Source organism: Rhizopus delemar, genomic scaffold, assembly GCF_000149305.1.
Source record: "Rhizopus delemar RA 99-880 supercont3.16 genomic scaffold, whole genome shotgun sequence".
Lineage (NCBI taxonomy): Eukaryota > Fungi > Mucoromycota > Mucoromycetes > Mucorales > Rhizopodaceae > Rhizopus > Rhizopus delemar.
This window is the reverse complement of record NW_027137842.1, coordinates 226,860-244,430: the sequence shown is the minus strand read 5'-3', so window position 1 is coordinate 244,430 and position 17,571 is coordinate 226,860. Positions and strand designations below refer to the sequence as shown.

Sequence of the window (17,571 nt, the reverse complement as noted above, 5' to 3'; positions counted from 1 at the left end):
TAATAAACTGAATTTATAATTTTTATTATTCATGTACCATCACATCGTTATGCTACATCATAATACCAATTTTTTTTTTCTTGCATTTACTAATTCATTCACACCTTAAAAGCCACAACTTTCAGTCATTTTATCAACTATTCTAAAGTTGGCGCTTAAGATTAAAACAGCAACAACGATGGAAAAGGCATAAGAAAGTAGTGTAGGTTTGGGTGGCTTTTTTATAAAGAAAAAAAATTTTTTTTCGTTTGAATTGAATTAAAAAAAAGTTATCAGACTTGTAGCGTCTTCCCTGCCATGTCCTTGGAATAAAAGACAGGCGAGATCATCAACTGACAAGAACTACTCTGAGAGATAGTTGATGCCACACTTCACTCAAAAGAAGAGCTACTAACAATCATCGACTAACTTTGGAATTGTATCTCGTTTTGAAAACGTAGAAATGTTATGTACTGCATACAGATCCTGTAGAGTACGGTCACTAAAGAAAAAATCATTTTGCTTACTTTTCCACTCCTTTTATACTTTTTCATTCTCGGGACGGAGTTTTATAATTTCATTTCTCAAGTCACAACTCTATCAGATTTGATCAGTTTCACAAAGGATGAATTTTAGCAAAAGTTACACAAGCTCCGCTTCAAGTCTTGAATTCAAACTCTTTTTAGTGTAATTATTTAATTGAACAGTAATGGCACTTAGCCAGTCATAAAAAAATATATAAAAATTAGATACAATAAGCTCAAGGTTGACGATTGATATTAATCTTGACTGTTTTGACCTATTTTGATGAAATGTTAATTGTCTAAATCAAATATATAAAGTGAAACATGGACATACTTGAATATAATTCTCCAATGCATATTCACCATTTTCACGACCAATGCCACTTTGACGGAAACCACCAAAAGGTGTGTTGTAATCCAACTCATTATAGCAGTTGACCCCTTTTGTAATACTTTAGTTAAAAAAGAAATACACTACACACCAAGAGTATACTTACAAACAGTTCCAGCTTGAAGACGGTTTGAGATATCAAGAGCACGAGCTGTGTTTTGTGTGAATACAGCCGCAGCGAGACCATATTCAGTGTCAAGGGCCATATGAACAACATCCTCAACATCGTTAAACTTGGAAACAGTGACTACAGGGCCAAAGATTTCCTCTTTAACAATTGTCATGTCTTGATTTACATCTGTAAAGACAGTGGGCTCAATATAATACCCTTTATCTCCCCAACGCTTTCCGCCCATATAACATGTTGCGCCTTGTTTCTTTCCGCTTTCAATGTAACCCATAATTCTGTCGAATTGTGCTTGTGAAATTTGAGGTCCTTGGAAAGTGTCATCTTCATGAGGATCACCCAACTTGGTCTTGCTGGTGTATTCCTTAAACTTCTTTAAGAATTCATCGTAAATAGAAGCTTGAACGTAGATACGGCTACCAGCACAACAGCATTGACCATGGTTGAAGAAGATACCCTTATGAGCCCATTTAACAGCTTGATCTAAATCGGCATCATCAAAGATAATATTAGGAGATTTTCCACCCAATTCGAGTGTAACTTTCTTGAGGTTGCTTTCAGCGGCTGCCTTCATAACCATACGACCTACAAGGGTGCTTCCAGTGAATGCGATCTTGGAAACCTTCATGTGACGAGCTAAGGCGTCACCAGCCTTAGCACCATAACCAGTGATGATGTTGATAACACCAGGAGGGAAACCAGCTTCGACAACAAGTTGAGCAACCTTCAAAGCGGAGAGAGGAGTCATTTCAGAGGTCTTGACAATGATTGTATTACCGGTAGCAAGAGCAGGGCCAAGTTTCCAACCCAACATCATCAAGGGAAAGTTCCAAGGAATGATGGCACCACAAACACCAAGGGGTTCATGACGAGTGTAAGAAAGACAACCTTCGGTATCAATAACTTTACCGTGTATCTTATCGGCATATCCAGCAAAATAACGAAGTGTTTGGGATATTTGCTTGGAGTCAAACTGACGAGAGAAGGTGATACCCTTGCCATTATCAAGGGTTTCGATTTGGGAGAGTTCTTCGTTATCACGGTCAATAAGTTCAGCAAGCTTTTGCATCAAATTGGCACGTTGAAACGCGCTCATTTTTGCCCAAGGACCGTAAAAGGCCTTTTCGGCAGCTTCCACTGCAGCATCGACGTCCTTCGCCTCAGCTACAAACAATATTAGATCATTCACTGACGCGTCTTTTTTTTTTTTTACTTACCAGCTTGAACAGTAGCAATTACTTTGCCCGTAGAAGGATTGATAGTCTCAATTGTACTAGAACCTTTTACAAATTCGTTGTTGATAAAAAGACCAGTTTGAACTAATAACAAATAAAAAATCAGTGATCATTATATATCGCAAAGCCTGATCTCTAATTTTCTTACGCTTGAGCTTGTATCCTTTAGGTGTAGTAGCTTCAACAATAAATTCAGACATTTTCTATTGTAATAAGTCAATGAAAGAAAAAGTCAGAAAAAATAAGTCCCAGTTAAATATATGCTTAAATAGCTTTTCTCTCTCATTTTTTTTTCAACTTCAAACACAATTTGGAAGTACTTTAAAATATAAGTTTGTCTGGTCCACATGTTTCATTCGCCATTTGATATGACATCATGTCTTTCAGAACTAGGAAAAATAAGCTCAAAGTTATGCTGCAAACAATGAAGATCACAGATTCCCCTCCCCTTCTTTTTTTCTGACAAGGGTTGAAAATAAAAAAAAAATAGTATATCAGATTCATATAAAGCCAGTATTCAAGTATATCATCACTTGTGTACAACTTGTTAAAAAGAGTAATTACATTGTGCAAAAAAAAAAACTTTATAGCTCCACATTTAAGATAATTGCAATGTAACCGCGAAGTTACACAGTCTAAATTTTTTGGATTTGGGGAGTTGCGGGGTAACTTGAGCTAAACTTCAAAAAATTAGGAAACCAAGACCGAGTGGTACTCATTTTTTCTTACATAATGCCATAAAATCAAATATTATTTCTGGTATTGACTAGATTTACTCTTTGTTGTGGCTTTTGGCAGGAACTATTTTTTTTTGAAGCTGAAAATTCAGTATTGGGTTGAAATCGAAGCTTCCGAATTAAAGCTTACTAATGGCGATGAGAAGGCATTAAAGGTTTTCAAGAGCAATGTGCTTGCATGTTGATTTTGAGACCCAATAGAGCATGAATCAATTATTTGACCATGAATTCTTTTATTCCCATATTTAAGGTTTAAAACCGATAAGCTTATTCTCAGGAATTGGTTGTCATACTGATATCACTACTACTATTTTTGGTGTAATTTAATATCACTTCTCATACTCTCAAATTCGTTCTTATAGATGTACTGGATCAAATAAAATATTATACTGAAAAAACATGATCCCTTTTCAGATCCTCATAGCGCGAAAACACACGTATTTTTATTATTGCTTGAATAGAACGAGTTCTATCAAACCTGACCAGTCTGTCCCGAACAATTGGAATTGGCCATTTTAGTACATATAGTGATACGTGTTGGTACAATAAATCAATTTTGTTTATTGATATTAGCTCTTTTAGATACTAGTAAAATTCACAGGTACAAGAACGAGATATCAGAATGGATTTAATTTAAACTGTACTACACAGGAACAAAATAAAAGATAACTTTAATCAGTGTTGTAAACCAAGTGAAATATTTGACTCTTAAATATAAAAACTATACAAGTCCTTGAATGACAATAAAAATGAAGTACGAAAAGTTTGAAATAATTTTATTAAGTACACTCGATTCATCATCATTTAGTATACAAAAAGTAGCAATGCTAAATTCATTGCTTTTTGAATAATTCGTATTCGCGTGCAAAAAAATAAAATAAAGTTTTATTCAATTAAAATAAGCGTGTTAAATTAATAGATTCCTAAAGATAAGAATAAAAGAAAAGATCAGATTTAGCAAAAAGCACACACACACGCTTTTGGAAAACTTACCAGGAATAATTCTATACTTGACAGTTTTGCAGTATTTTTCCCAATCTTTTCCGTACTTTGTTCTACACTTATGATCGTCTCTTCTTTCACGATGAAGTAAAAGAATAGCAAAATAAACGGGGTAAAAATAAGGGATTATTGAACCAAAACCACAAGGTAAACTCCAAGACAGTGCCATCAACCAATCTCCAAGGTAATTGATATGGCGAGACATACCCCACCATCCGGAAATGATTAATTTACTACCTGTTTCAGTTTTAATATATTTCAACTCTATTTAGTTAAATAATATGTTAAAACACGTATACAGTCTTTTCTTTGATTTATTATACTTGCTTTGGCTGCTTGGACTGTCGGGATTTGCACGGAATTCGTTCTTTTGAGAATTAGCACCTCTAAAGATGTAATAACCAAGGAAATTCAGGAATAAAATAGCACCAAACTCGAACCAGCTTATAGTACGAGGAAAGTCAACTAAATAGCGAGCTTGAAGAGTGTAGGTGAAAGGCACCCAAGTATATAATCCAAAAGCAAGCATAAAACCAAACCCATCTTTTTTTTTATGATGAATAGTTAATTAATGCATACACTATAGTTTAGGTTATATACCAGTTGTGATGTCCATTGTCGTTAATACAGCTTCTTCGTTCCAAAGAGAATCAATCACATACCAAGATTGAAAGAATTGAACAAGCATCATAGAATTCGTGATATAGCCGAGATCCATGTATTGCTTGGCTGCTAGACAATAATTAATAACTAACCATCCGATCAATCCAGGACGAAGTTCAGTAAAAAACTTAATATCGAAGCTTCCTATGCGAGGATTCAACTCTCTTCCAATCATGAACTATAACAAATAATAAGTTTCCGTGTTTGTTTTCCAACATTTCATAACTCACATCATAAAGCCAATTGCCACTATTTCCACCCAATGCCAATAATTTATTGCGGCCGAAGCTATTGAAATAGACAAAGAAGGATATGATATAGCTGAAAATGATTGAAGCAAAGGCGAGTCCAATATAGTGATCATACACATATTCAAGAGGTTTAAGTCCGGTGCTTTTCAAAAAGTAAAGTGCTACAAATAGAGTGGTATGAAAAGAGGAGAAGCCTAAATAATGATTTTAGAAAACTATACGTATAATTTCTTTTTTATTTGCATACCATTCATTTTATACTTGAGCCTTGTACCATCTCTTAACAGAGTACCAGGGATGTTGTCTCCAGGTAAGATGAAGTAAAATAAAGCAAGCATTCCCACGAATCCACAATAGATTAAAAAGTCTTGAAGAGAAAACACAGACATCAAATAGTCCACGGTAAGTTTTGATTGAAGATAACCTTTCCAGTCTGCAAATAAATGCTGAGATGGATAACCGGTTGAATCACAACATGATGCAAAAAAGAGAACGAGAATTGGCAAAGCAAATGTCATTCCAAATGCACCTATGGGCCCCAAAAATTCATAATGCTGTGTTTTAGGGTTAAGCTCTTGCGTTGGCTTCTCTTTTGCAGTTGACATAAAAGTATTAAAGAGTTAAAGAGATGTTATTTTTTTCAAAAACTGACAGCTTCATGTTTCTTTCTAATTGAAATCCAGCTAATCCATTTTTCAAATATAACAATATGCTTGGAACTTAGGTTTTAGTCAAACAATGCACATCGCTACAACATCACCCTCACTGGGATGAATGAAATTTCAATTAATCTATAGAGTTTACTCGGTTGAAAGCAAGGCGAATAGGTTATTCTCTTGTCAAATTCCTAGTTGATACGTCAAGTCGAACGGAATCATCAACCTGATTAATGTCAGTCTTAACCGAGCAATATCTTTCACGCATTGGAATTTCCTCCACAAAAGAGGGTAAAAGAAAGCTTAATGAAATCAGCTTTTCAAGATGGTCAATATTTAGACTATGTTATAAATGAGAGATTAGTTCTCATAGAGGATACAGTGCGACTCATACCATACAAAATATTTAACTTGTATTAACCTTATTCGTCTTCAACTCTCTGCTTTACCTTTTTCTATTGGAAACAAACTTCCTGCAAGGCTTTCAGTAAGCTTTCTTTCTTATAGTAACACCGTCTATATTGGTATTTTACGAAAACCAATCACAGAAATTTATATAAACATTAGCTATACAGCTCTTCGTGTTCCGTTTAGCTATTAGATTTCATTTCGTCTTCATGTCATCTACCTTGACATATTTTAGATAACGGAGGATTTTATGCAATATGGAATGACATACCAATTTGCTATTGATATTGTTATCAGGAGGGATACGCTGTCTCCGGTTCCTAAAAAAAAAATACACACAAGTTTGTTGGAATTGCTACAAGTGTGGGCATTTTGCTGCAGAATACATACAGAATAAGTTGTTGAAAAAAAAGATAAAAAAGCCCCCACATCTATCCAAATAAGAAATGATTAAAAAACCTGCACTTGTATCAATGCCTTCCGCTCGAGTCGAGATACTTATCTCCAAACCAATCATGGCAAAACACAAAAAGCCTGCTCAAAATGTATCAAGCAGCAATTTGTGCACCCATATACACATCATTGTTATTGGTAATATGTCTTCTAGTCTAATGACAACTATCTCTGATAGAGCAGAGTTTATCCATGCCTGACTATATATAACTTTTGGAAGGTGTACATCGTACTCAGTACAGCCACACCAAATAAATTATGGGACAAAGAAATTCATTAAGGAAAATTTTATGCTCATAACAAAATAAAGTTGTGCTTTTCTCATCCATAAACACATTAAAAAAGCATGTCTGCTCAAATCTCCAAAGATTGCACCCGACCTTTAGTTATATCTGAAGATGAAACAAAAGAAAGTAAAGCATGGGGGTTTTTTATCTTCTTAGAACACATCATACGATTAGAGAGATTGCAGACCTTGTTGGCTTGAACAAGTCCACTGCGCAAAATATAAATAACAACCCTTTAAAGATTCATACTCATCCATAATATCAAGGAGCTCATTAACAAACTTAATAAAATGAGCGACTGTTATACCTTTTGGAGCTGATTTTACATCAACTGCACTGGTGTCATCCTTCTGAGTTCCTTCGTCGTCGTTGGTCTCAACTACACCTCGTTTCTTTCCACTGTTCCCTTTCTCTTCTTTTTGGCAACAGTGTCTAATTCAGGTTCGGGAGGGGGGAGGGGTTTCGAAACGACATGAAGCACTGCAGACGAATGGATGGCTCCGATAACCGTGTGAGAAGTTACTCTTGTTTTCGCAGTTTTAACCACAGCGCGAGTTCCAGCTGGTGATCTATCCCAGTTAATAACTCTTGGGGCTAGTTATTGTGTCAAGTACAATGTCTGGGTCTGTAATTTCTGTTAAGACACCTTCCATGGGATCATAAACTCTTTCGTCATGCTCATCGAAAAGGTTGTCCAATCCATCTTTGAAATAAAAAGTACTTGCCATTGTAGAGATCTCAAAAGTTTGAAAAAAAAAAAAAAAAAAAAAAAGAACAAGTATTTAGTTTAAATAGTACATATTAAGAAAATCTTTTTGAGAACGAGATATATACGTTTGAATTTTGATTTTGATTTATAAAAAATCAATGACCAATTTGAGCGCATGATGTCTAATATTGCATTGTTTTCGCCCTAGTCAGGTCAATAAAAAAATTGAATGGAAGCTAAAAACCCCTTTAGGGATCAAGGGTAAAAAAGATATGGGAGGAAGAATGAAGGAAACAAGTGAGTATTACTAGTGAGGGGAAGAGGGTAGCCAATCGAGGAATTTTTGTTCTGGTTGGAATGGCGGTGACGGTTGGTCCTTATCATGGAACAGGTAGTCAAGTTCATAGAGTATAGTACAGATGGCCGGCCATCGAGTAAACCATGGAGAGGCAGAGTGAGATGAACATGGTATTCTGTTTGGTAATTTGCTGAGAAGGAACGATAGGGGATCTTGGACTGTTTCTGGCATTTGTAAGCGATGATGCATATCGAGACATCTTATTGCATGTTGTTTTATGAGCACGAGATATATACGATTAAAGTGACTTATTTATAGAAAATAAAATAAAATAATTAAAACCCACATGAGCACATAATCACTTTTGTGACTGAATTGCCCGGGCTAGATCAAGGAATGTGTAAAGGGCTAAAAACCTTTTTGATAGGCAAAAAGGAAAAACGACAGAGAAGGGAAGAGGAGAAAGGAAAAGTATGATCGGATACTAGGTTAGGTCTTGCCGAACCAGTTCACCAACTTGGTTCCAAGAGAGGGAATTTCCGAAGGGATCTTGCCATGATGTAGGTAGTCGAGTTCGAATAGAATTTGGCAGATAGTAGGCCAGCAGACAGTCCAGGCCAAGGGAGTTGATGAGGGATGTTTGAGAGCACTGTTCTTGCGTTTGGTTGGTAATTTGTCCAAAAGGAAGGACAAGGGATCTGGTTCGGTGGAAGGCATTTGTAGTCGTTGGTGCATATGTAGGCACCGAATCGCATGAGAACGGATGAGCATGTCAGTTGGATGGTAAATACACGGCTTAGGTACACCGCCCGGTAACCAACCAAGGCGCCAGCGCAAATCTATTTTGACAAAGGAAGAAGGTGGTCATCGGACTCCTTTTGTTAACAACTATTGTCCTCAAATTTTTGTTCATACCACAAATGTTACTGTCAGTCTCACTCATCCTGAAGGTGCTGAAGATCCTGATGATAAGTTCGTCATGCCGGGTGATAACGTTGAAATGCAATGTGAACTTACTCATGATGTTGCTCTTGAAGACGGTCAACATTTCACCATTCATGAAGGCGGTAAGACTGTTGGCACTGGTGTTGTCACCAAGATTATCGAGTAGGCCAAGAATCATCCTTAAAATTTGTATAATTAGTGTTAGTTTTTTAAATAAATATTCCAGTGTAAAAAGTAGAAATACGGAACACACAGCAACTGTAAGCATCAGTTTCAATTAATCACCTCACTTCCTTTATACGATCTTGACAACTTCATCATCAAACACAGTGAACTGTAAACTTACTAATCCCATATTGTACTTGGAGGGATATTATATTTATTATGGTAACTTTTTTTCTAATGAAACTGAATGCATATAATTAACTTTATTGAGAAAAATGATGAACAAATGGTATGAAGCTTAACTAATTGTAGTATGTATTATGATGGGCAGGTGAAGGATATGAATCAACGGTGATGTTTTCACAGGGAGAGATATCAGGTGATTGCAAGAGAAGTATCGAACTATCAATCATCAATCGACACTGAGACATCGCTATTATCGTCTTTTGTATTTTTTCATGGAAATGAATATCGTTTATACCATCAGGTAGATGAAACGATGCCACTTCAGTCATACAATACATTTTTTTGATTGGCATGTGTAACTTGAAAATTTTGCAGGAAGAACCTGCCACCAATATACCTCTTGTGAAGTAGTTTCTAATACCTTCCATCACGGCAAAATCCAGAATATCTTTCATGAGTGTTGCTAGTTTAACAAAGTCAGGATTCTTACAAGAGTTTTCTTTTATCTTAATTTCTGCAACTAACACTGAAAACGTTTTCTTTTCTGATATCTGAAATTCAATAGTACGGTCAGGGGCTCTGCCTCGTATACCCTTCAATGGTAGCCCGCATTTGTTGGCTATCTTAATTTTTCTGATATAAGATTCATAGAGAGGATGTCCGTTGCCATGAATAATTGTACGTGGGATAGTGCGCAAGAAAGGTTCCATCAAAAGAGGTTCAACGAATTCGCTGATCAACACGTCTTCTTCCTTGACAGAGGTATCTGTACCAATTCTTGGAATATTTTGTATTATCTGAAGAATCTGATCGACCTTGCTTGAGTTACATGCCAGCAATTTTTTCTCCATTGCTGCTAACTGTCTAAACGAAGGTTTTCCGCTGATTGATGACAAGAGGACATCCTTTTCGACGACGTTCAATTGAGTTGGTGTTGGTGCTGATTCTCCTTGAACAAAATCTTTGAAACGATCCCAATCATTTGCTTCAATACCATAGTTGTTATCACCGGGCTGAATCAAGATCGTGTTGTATAAAGCAAGAGCGTTTAAATCACTATCCAGAGCATCACCACTCTCGTATTTTGTTACAGAAGTCTGGACAAGTTCATTAAACGTCGTGATTGTTGCTGCGTGCTCTGAATTGTTGTCCATATCGATTTTAATGGCATTCAAGTCTTTTTTCTAAACAAGTGAACAGAGTGTCAACCTTAAAAAATATAAGCTACTGTAATAAAATAATTACCATTAACGGGCAAATCTTGATGGTATCCCGTCGACCTTTTAGCTTATTCCAATCAAACAAGTCTCTATTAGTGACCAATAACTTTTTAATTTTGAGAGTATTGCTCTCACGAATCAACATGATTTTTTAGCTTTTGTCAGGTTTACATGCACTTCTAGATCAATGAAGTTGCTAAATTGACTAAAAGCTGAATAGAGAGAGTCTCTGTTGGAGAAATCACGATCCAATTGGACTCGTCTAGCGATCTTATAGAATGTTTTACATTTATCATCAAAGTTACTTGGAAGTACTGTGGGTTTGACATAAGGGAAATCGAGACAAAGCTTACGGAATAGTTTATTTGTTAATGATAATTCTTGAATATGCTCGCTATTTAAGTTGCTTAAAATATTATATAAAAGTTCTTTTGATATATTTTTAATGTGTAGTTTGATTAACAAATAAGAAAAGGAAACAAGGTGTGTGTCAAGTTCATCGCCATGAGAATGTTCCAAAAACTAGGCACAGTAGCTAATTTACCCTTAATTGGCAGTAATACCAAGGTTGTTTCAAAAGAGTATTTGAAAAGCAGTTTTACTGGTTCAGGGCATGAGATAATTTCAGGAGTCGTGATCTGTATCACTCCTTGTGGTTATACATGCATATGTGCTTTTGTTATCTTTTTCAAACCAACAATATCAATCAGCCGGGCTGTACACGCCTGTGACTCATTTAGCCTTTTATGTTCTGTGTTCCCTTGAGTGCATGGATACTTGTTTGTTTGTTTTCACATACTAATAGCAACAATATAAAGGCATACGGAGAGAACTATTGTCAAGCAACGTAATTAAGTCCTTAAAATGTCAAGATAAAAACTGGGTAATTAAATTTTTGTGAATGGAATCAAAGTGTAAAGGAAATAGGATCAGTCAAGGGAAGGATTACATCAACTCCTATCAATAAAAAAGGACACCCTTAGATAAAATTAAACAACTATATATAAATAAATAAAGAAGGCAGTATTTTTAAAAATAGATGTATTTTATTTCAATAAAGAGTCTTTCTTGGTTGTTAAACAAATAGCTTAAACATAACAGGATGAACCACGAGAAGGTGAAGACTATATCATCCCAAAAAAAAGTACGGTACCGATAGAGCTGTGGAAACAAATATTTGTTGAAAACACATGCTTCACAGTACTATCCCCAGAACCCAAACGGCACCGCTGAACTGCGGAAACAAGCTTGTTGAAATACTTGCTCACGGTGTTGCAAGAGTCAGCCCAAACCTAGTCGTTTGTTTCGTCCCATCTCACCTAACCAACCGCCGGAGGATGGAGGAGGTTATCAACTAACAACAATTCCTAAGAAATCCAGTCCAAAGAAAAAAGAGAAAAAGCTACAAAAACGAAAATAAAGCTTTAAATAAACACAAAAAATCTTAAATGGGTTTAAAACTTTTTGATTGGTCAAAAAAGTTTCTTGATTTTTAAACGCAAACTACTGTATATATCTCGTTCTATCTGTCAACTGCCTTCTTTACGCTGACGATGTGGTCCTCATAGCCTCTTCTGCTCAACTTCCGGCTATTCTACAAAAATGCGAGGAACACAGCTACCAATTGGGATACCGTTGGAACCCTGCTAAATGTACGATCTTGGCTCCTCCTGAAGATACTCAGTCATACACTTTGTATAACACAATACTTCCAAAACAAAACTCATTCCCATATCTAGGAATCCCTATCCGTCCAGGTGGTTATCTCCACACTCAGGAACTTATTCAAGGCAACGTCAACAAAGCACTGAAAACAATGGACGAAATGGCAATGATTGGAGTTAATCCCGCCGACTTTGATCGCCTTCTCTCTGTTCGTTTCTCTACGCAAATTGTGCGTCCACAATTTGAATACGGCCTTGCCATCAGTATGGTGAAGTACCGCGAATTTCAAACAATCGAATCTTGTCAGAACCAGTGTCTACGTCGAATCTTTAGGCGGCTCCCGTTCTTCAACTCAAGTGATGCTCCATTTGGTGAATCAACCTTCAATGAAAAATCGTGTCCATATCCTACAAGCCAAGTTCATACTTCGATCTCTGAATTTACCTGATGACACTTTATTTTCTCGGTTACTACCATATCTTCGAACCTCTGCAAGCCATTCTCACTGGTACAAACTCACTTCTTCTCCTCTATGGCGATTATACTGTAACCAAGACATAGAACATCTCAATCGCCAAACATTCAGAATCATCTGTCGGAAATATCTCGAGGATTTGTTTAACCAAAACTGTCAGCGTGCACGCACAAAGCTTCTGTCTGCTTGCCGCTCACAGTCAACTATTGACCCTATCCTCTGGTTACCAATGACTTCAGTTGAACGTAGCCAAGTCGTACGCTGGCGTCTTGGTTGGTTACCGGGCGGTGTACCTAAGCCGTGTATTTACCATCCAACTGACATGCTCATCCGTTCTCATGCGATTCGGTGCCTACATATGCACCAACGACTACAAATGCCTTCCACCGAACCAGATCCCTTGTCCTTCCTTTTGGACAAATTACCAACCAAACGCAAGAACAGTGCTCTCAAACATCCCTCATCAACTCCCTTGGCCTGGACTGTCTGCTGGCCTACTATCTGCCAAATTCTATTCGAACTCGACTACCTACATCATGGCAAGATCCCTTCGGAAATTCCCTCTCTTGGAACCAAGTTGGTGAACTGGTTCGGCAAGACCTAACCTAGTATCCGATCATACTTTTCCTTTCTCCTCTTCCCTTCTCTGTCGTTTTTCCTTTTTGCCTATCAAAAAGGTTTTTAGCCCTTTACACATTCCTTGATCTAGCCCGGGCAATTCAGTCACAAAAGTGATTATGTGCTCATGTGGGTTTTAATTATTTTATTTTATTTTCTATAAATAAGTCACTTTAATCGTATATATCTCGTGCTCATAAAACAACATGCAATAAGATGTCTCGATATGCATCATCGCTTACAAATGCCAGAAACAGTCCAAGATCCCCTATCGTTCCTTCTCAGCAAATTACCAAACAGAATACCATGTTCATCTCACTCTGCCTCTCCATGGTTTACTCGATGGCCGGCCATCTGTACTATACTCTATGAACTTGACTACCTGTTCCATGATAAGGACCAACCGTCACCGCCATTCCAACCAGAACAAAAATTCCTCGATTGGCTACCCTCTTCCCCTCACTAGTAATACTCACTTGTTTCCTTCATTCTTCCTCCCATATCTTTTTTACCCTTGATCCCTAAAGGGGTTTTTAGCTTCCATTCAATTTTTTTATTGACCTGACTAGGGCGAAAACAATGCAATATTAGACATCATGCGCTCAAATTGGTCATTGATTTTTTATAAATCAAAATCAAAATTCAAACGTATATATCTCGTTCTCAAAAAGATTTTCTTAATATGTACTATTTAAACTAAATACTTGTTCTTTTTTTTTTTTTTTTTTTTTTTCAAACTTTTGAGATCTCTACAATGGCAAGTACTTTTTATTTCAAAGATGGATTGGACAACCTTTTCGATGAGCATGACGAAAGAGTTTATGATCCCATGGAAGGTGTCTTAACAGAAATTACAGACCCAGACATTGTACTTGACACAATAACTAGCCCCAAGAGTTATTAACTGGGATAGATCACCAGCTGGAACTCGCGCTGTGGTTAAAACTGCGAAAACAAGAGTAACTTCTCACACGGTTATCGGAGCCATCCATTCGTCTGCAGTGCTTCATGTCGTTTCGAAACCCCTCCCCCCTCCCGAACCTGAATTAGACACTGTTGCCAAAAAGAAGAGAAAGGGAACAGTGGAAAGAAACGAGGTGTAGTTGAGACCAACGACGACGAAGGAACTCAGAAGGATGACACCAGTGCAGTTGATGTAAAACCAGCTCCAAAAGGTATAACAGTCGCTCATTTTATTAAGTTTGTTAATGAGCTCCTTGATATTATGGATGAGTATGAATCTTTAAAGGGTTGTTATTTAGTGATGGATAATGTTAGGATCCATAAGTCGATACCGATGATTCGAAAAATTGAAGCTAGAGGTTATAGAGTAATGTATCCCCCCTCCCTTGCTCGCCTAATTTTAAACCCTATTGAACAGTTCTGGGCTTCAGTGAAAGGAAAAATGAAGCGCCATCGCTTGATGAAAGAAGAGACATTATCTTCTAGAATTGTTGATGCATGTAATGACGTTCGTTTTAGTGATCTTTATAGCTTTCGTCTTCATTCCAAACGTCAAATTATAAATTGCTATAAAATAATTCCATTCTAAAGCTTTTCATTGAATAAATATCTACTAATTCTAGCTACAAATCAACTGAAATGTTACGAGAACCGAAACGCTATATGAATTAAACCTAGCAGCATCTTTTCCTCATTATGTTTTATTCACTTAAAATTATTTGACCAACAATTTGTTTTTTGCATTAACCGACAAATTAAATCTTGTCTTTCGCCAATTATATCTGTTTAAACGTTATATTTTATTAAAGGTCCAATTGAGCGCTAAAAAATAAAACAAATAAGTGTCCGCCCGGACCAGATCAATCCGTTTGGAGGTTTGGTGTTTAGAAAAAAAACTCTTCGGGTTCAAGGGTAAAAAATGAGTAAGGAAAGTAGGGTGCATAGAGAAACATACGAAGTTAATTAAATTGTCTCAGCCATTCAATTAGTTTTTGGCCATGAGGTGTCTTGCACGGTATGGTTGTATAGTATTGTAGTTGATCCAATTCATGGAGGATAGAACATATAGCGGGCCATCGACAACTCCAGGACAAAGCAATACTAGAGGGGACAAATGTGCGTGTCGAAAGCATATTCAAAAGAAAAGATATAGGGTCAGCTATTGCTTCAGGCATACAGAGACGGCGATGCATATTTAGGCAGCTGATGGCGTGACGTCTTGACAGGTTGTTGTTGGGATGTCGAGGGCAGGGTTTGGGAGCACCACCTGGTAACCAACCAAGGCGCCATCGTATACATCGACTTCTTTCTTCATGAGTCATTGGTAGCCACAAGATAGGGTCGAGAGTGATTGTTGGTCGACAGCTGGATAGTAGTCTGGAGTTCTTACCTTGGATCTGTTTTTCAAGGTTAGAGTGAAGGAATTTCTTTTTTATTGCTCTAAAGCCTCGGATATCTAAGTCGGCTATTGTCGGCGGCATCAATTTTCACAGAGCAGTTTTTGATAGTTTATACCATTGATGACCTCTGGTGTACTGTATATGTGGTATTAAGCGACACAGCAGTGTGTCCTCAGGTAAAGATAATGAACGAAAGAGGAATTGGGCTTGCAGAATAGCTACTCTTTCTTTCATTGTGGGTAACTTAGCCAAATGGAGCATCACCTTGGTGGATGTTTTTCTAGACGCACCGTAGATCTTACATATGCATTTATCTTGTGCCTCTTCTAAAGATTTCAGCTGAGAGTGATTGAAGCAGTTGATAGCTATGCCATATTCTATTTGTGGCCGAACTATTTGAGCATAAAATCGAGAGCATAGGAGCTTGGAGAATCCAGATGGGTTTACTCCAATAGAAGATAGGACATTCATCGTAGACATGGCTTTGAAAATATTGCTTTGAACAAGCTTCTCCGGATCAAGGTGGCCGCCTGGTTTGAAGGGTATTCCTAGGTAAGTAAAAGTTGTCGCTTGCGGTAGAACTTGGTCATAGATAGCATATTCTACTGTCTGTGGTTGGTTATCCAAAATGACACATTTTGAAGGATTCCACCGGTATCCCACTTGTATACTATGTTCTTCGCATTTTCGTAGTAGGTCAACCATTGTTTATCTGTTGGCTATCAAAACCACATCATCCGCGTAAAGTAAGCAATTCAAGAGTGGTGCTAACTGTAATGGTGGTGTATCATCCTCTATAGCTTGATGGCGTAGGTATATCGGAAGTTGATTTATATATACCGAGTAAAGGGATCATTTTATTTTAATATTGTGACATCCCAAAAAATCTATATGGTTGACACTCATAGACAAATCAGCCCTCCCAAATCTTATAAATGTCAATAGCGCTTTTGAAATAACCGATGTTGTATAAATTCTTTGATTTATTATATTTTTATAAAATATGGTAATACTCATGCTAGGTATATTGCTGATACTATGGTAGGTTGTTTCAACTTTGGCTTACTTTTATTTTTAATTGCAAGTAAAGCTTTTGGGAACAAGACTCAGTAATATATGGCTATCATCAATATAAATTAAGAAAATATAGTTAAGGAATTACATATATAAGAATACCCATTGCTTTTAAATGTGTGTTTACTTAGACCGTAGTATATGGGGCAACTCTTACATCACATACCAATTGAATGAAAAAGCACTAGAGGAACAAAAATTAAGCCAAAATGAGCTACGAAGCTTATAGAGCTTAGAAAAAAAAAAATCCAGTTTCTCCAGTATCCCCAAAACTTTTATTGTGTTCAGTGGGTTTCCTTAAATAATATATCACAGTCAATTTATTCTAAGACTACAATGGTATATCTAATACATCAACTGTGGTAACGTATAACTTTGTGATAAAAACCGAGCAAATCACATTCTATTTAGGTTTAAACACCGTGATCACCGAAATAGAAAGCTTGTTTGAAGAAGATGGTTGCTTTTTAAACATCCCTTTTTTTTTAAAAAAACGTCAAGGTAGATACATAAGCCAATGAACTTCATAAAAGAAGAAAGCTAGACAAGGGGCTATGCTTGCTAGATGGATGATTAAATATTTTCTTTTTTTACTGTAACAGTGCCTAATACAGAACCGAAGAACCATGTCTGCAGAACAGATTATTGAGAACCAAGAAATTGAAGTCACTGTTGAATCTACTAGTGGAGCTGTTATGTCTATCGAAGACGCACTCCAGGAGGTTCTTCGTCGTGCCTTGGTTCACGATGGTCTTGCTCGCGGCTTGAGGGAGGCTGTCAAGGCTTTGGACAGGTAATATAAGATGAGAATCCAATGACGCGTCTGATATTGAATATTGTTTGTATTTAATAGACGCCAGGCTCATCTGGCTGTTCTGTGCGAGTCCTGCACCGAACAGGAGTACGTGAAGCTGATTGAAGCACTTTGTGCTGAACACAACATTAATCTTATCAAGGTGTCTGACCCCAAGAAGCTCGGTGAGTGGGTTGGTTTATGTAAAATTGATAGGGAAGGAAATGCCCGCAAAGTTGTTGGTTGCTCTGTTGTTGCCGTTACTGACTTTGGTGAAGAGTCTGAAGCCATGAATGTTCTTTTGGAATATTTCAAGTCTCGTTAATGCTGTTACTATTCAATCTTAC

The 17,571-nt window shown here is 37.0% G+C and overlaps 8 protein-coding genes across 8 annotated transcripts; 4 read left to right on the top strand and 4 right to left on the bottom strand.

Moving 5' to 3' along the window:
• Window positions 1-739: 739 nt before the first annotated feature.
• On the bottom strand, window positions 740-2,456 carry RO3G_15374 (uncharacterized protein; the record flags this gene model as incomplete). Its single annotated transcript, XM_067669958.1, has 5 exons — window positions 740-778; window positions 838-944; window positions 1,001-2,185; window positions 2,239-2,340; window positions 2,405-2,456. 5 exons carry the CDS (start codon window positions 2,454-2,456, stop codon window positions 740-742), a joined length of 1,485 nt encoding a protein of 494 aa, XP_067526059.1.
• Window positions 2,457-3,905: 1,449 nt separating this feature from the next.
• On the bottom strand, window positions 3,906-5,298 carry RO3G_15373 (uncharacterized protein; the record flags this gene model as incomplete). Its single annotated transcript, XM_067669957.1, has 6 exons — window positions 3,906-3,916; window positions 3,987-4,259; window positions 4,380-4,538; window positions 4,596-4,836; window positions 4,889-5,103; window positions 5,157-5,298. 6 exons carry the CDS (start codon window positions 5,296-5,298, stop codon window positions 3,906-3,908), a joined length of 1,041 nt encoding a protein of 346 aa, XP_067526058.1.
• Window positions 5,299-8,500: 3,202 nt separating this feature from the next.
• Window positions 8,501-8,831, top strand: RO3G_15372 (uncharacterized protein; the record flags this gene model as incomplete). The annotated part of the gene is made up of 2 exons (XM_067669956.1): window positions 8,501-8,503; window positions 8,574-8,831. 2 exons carry the CDS (start codon window positions 8,501-8,503, stop codon window positions 8,829-8,831), a joined length of 261 nt encoding a protein of 86 aa, XP_067526057.1.
• Window positions 8,832-9,132: 301 nt separating this feature from the next.
• On the bottom strand, window positions 9,133-10,170 carry RO3G_15371 (uncharacterized protein; the record flags this gene model as incomplete). The annotated part of the gene is made up of 2 exons (XM_067669955.1): window positions 9,133-9,263; window positions 9,414-10,170. The coding sequence occupies 2 exons, from the start codon at window positions 10,168-10,170 to the stop codon at window positions 9,133-9,135; spliced, it is 888 nt and encodes a 295-aa protein (XP_067526056.1).
• Window positions 10,171-12,052: 1,882 nt separating this feature from the next.
• Window positions 12,053-12,980, top strand: RO3G_15370 (uncharacterized protein; the record flags this gene model as incomplete). The annotated part of the gene is made up of 2 exons (XM_067669954.1): window positions 12,053-12,164; window positions 12,235-12,980. The coding sequence occupies 2 exons, from the start codon at window positions 12,053-12,055 to the stop codon at window positions 12,978-12,980; spliced, it is 858 nt and encodes a 285-aa protein (XP_067526055.1).
• Window positions 12,981-13,748: 768 nt separating this feature from the next.
• On the top strand, window positions 13,749-14,097 carry RO3G_15369 (uncharacterized protein; the record flags this gene model as incomplete). The annotated part of the gene is made up of 2 exons (XM_067669953.1): window positions 13,749-13,830; window positions 13,883-14,097. 2 exons carry the CDS (start codon window positions 13,749-13,751, stop codon window positions 14,095-14,097), a joined length of 297 nt encoding a protein of 98 aa, XP_067526054.1.
• A 1,347-nt stretch (window positions 14,098-15,444) lies between these two features.
• RO3G_15368 (uncharacterized protein) lies at window positions 15,445-16,062 on the bottom strand (the record flags this gene model as incomplete). Its single annotated transcript, XM_067669952.1, has 2 exons — window positions 15,445-15,905; window positions 16,029-16,062. The coding sequence occupies 2 exons, from the start codon at window positions 16,060-16,062 to the stop codon at window positions 15,445-15,447; spliced, it is 495 nt and encodes a 164-aa protein (XP_067526053.1).
• Window positions 16,063-17,057: 995 nt separating this feature from the next.
• RO3G_15367 (40S ribosomal protein eS12) lies at window positions 17,058-17,549 on the top strand (the record flags this gene model as incomplete). Its single annotated transcript, XM_067669951.1, has 2 exons — window positions 17,058-17,224; window positions 17,285-17,549. The coding sequence occupies 2 exons, from the start codon at window positions 17,058-17,060 to the stop codon at window positions 17,547-17,549; spliced, it is 432 nt and encodes a 143-aa protein (XP_067526052.1).
• Window positions 17,550-17,571: the final 22 nt, after the last annotated feature.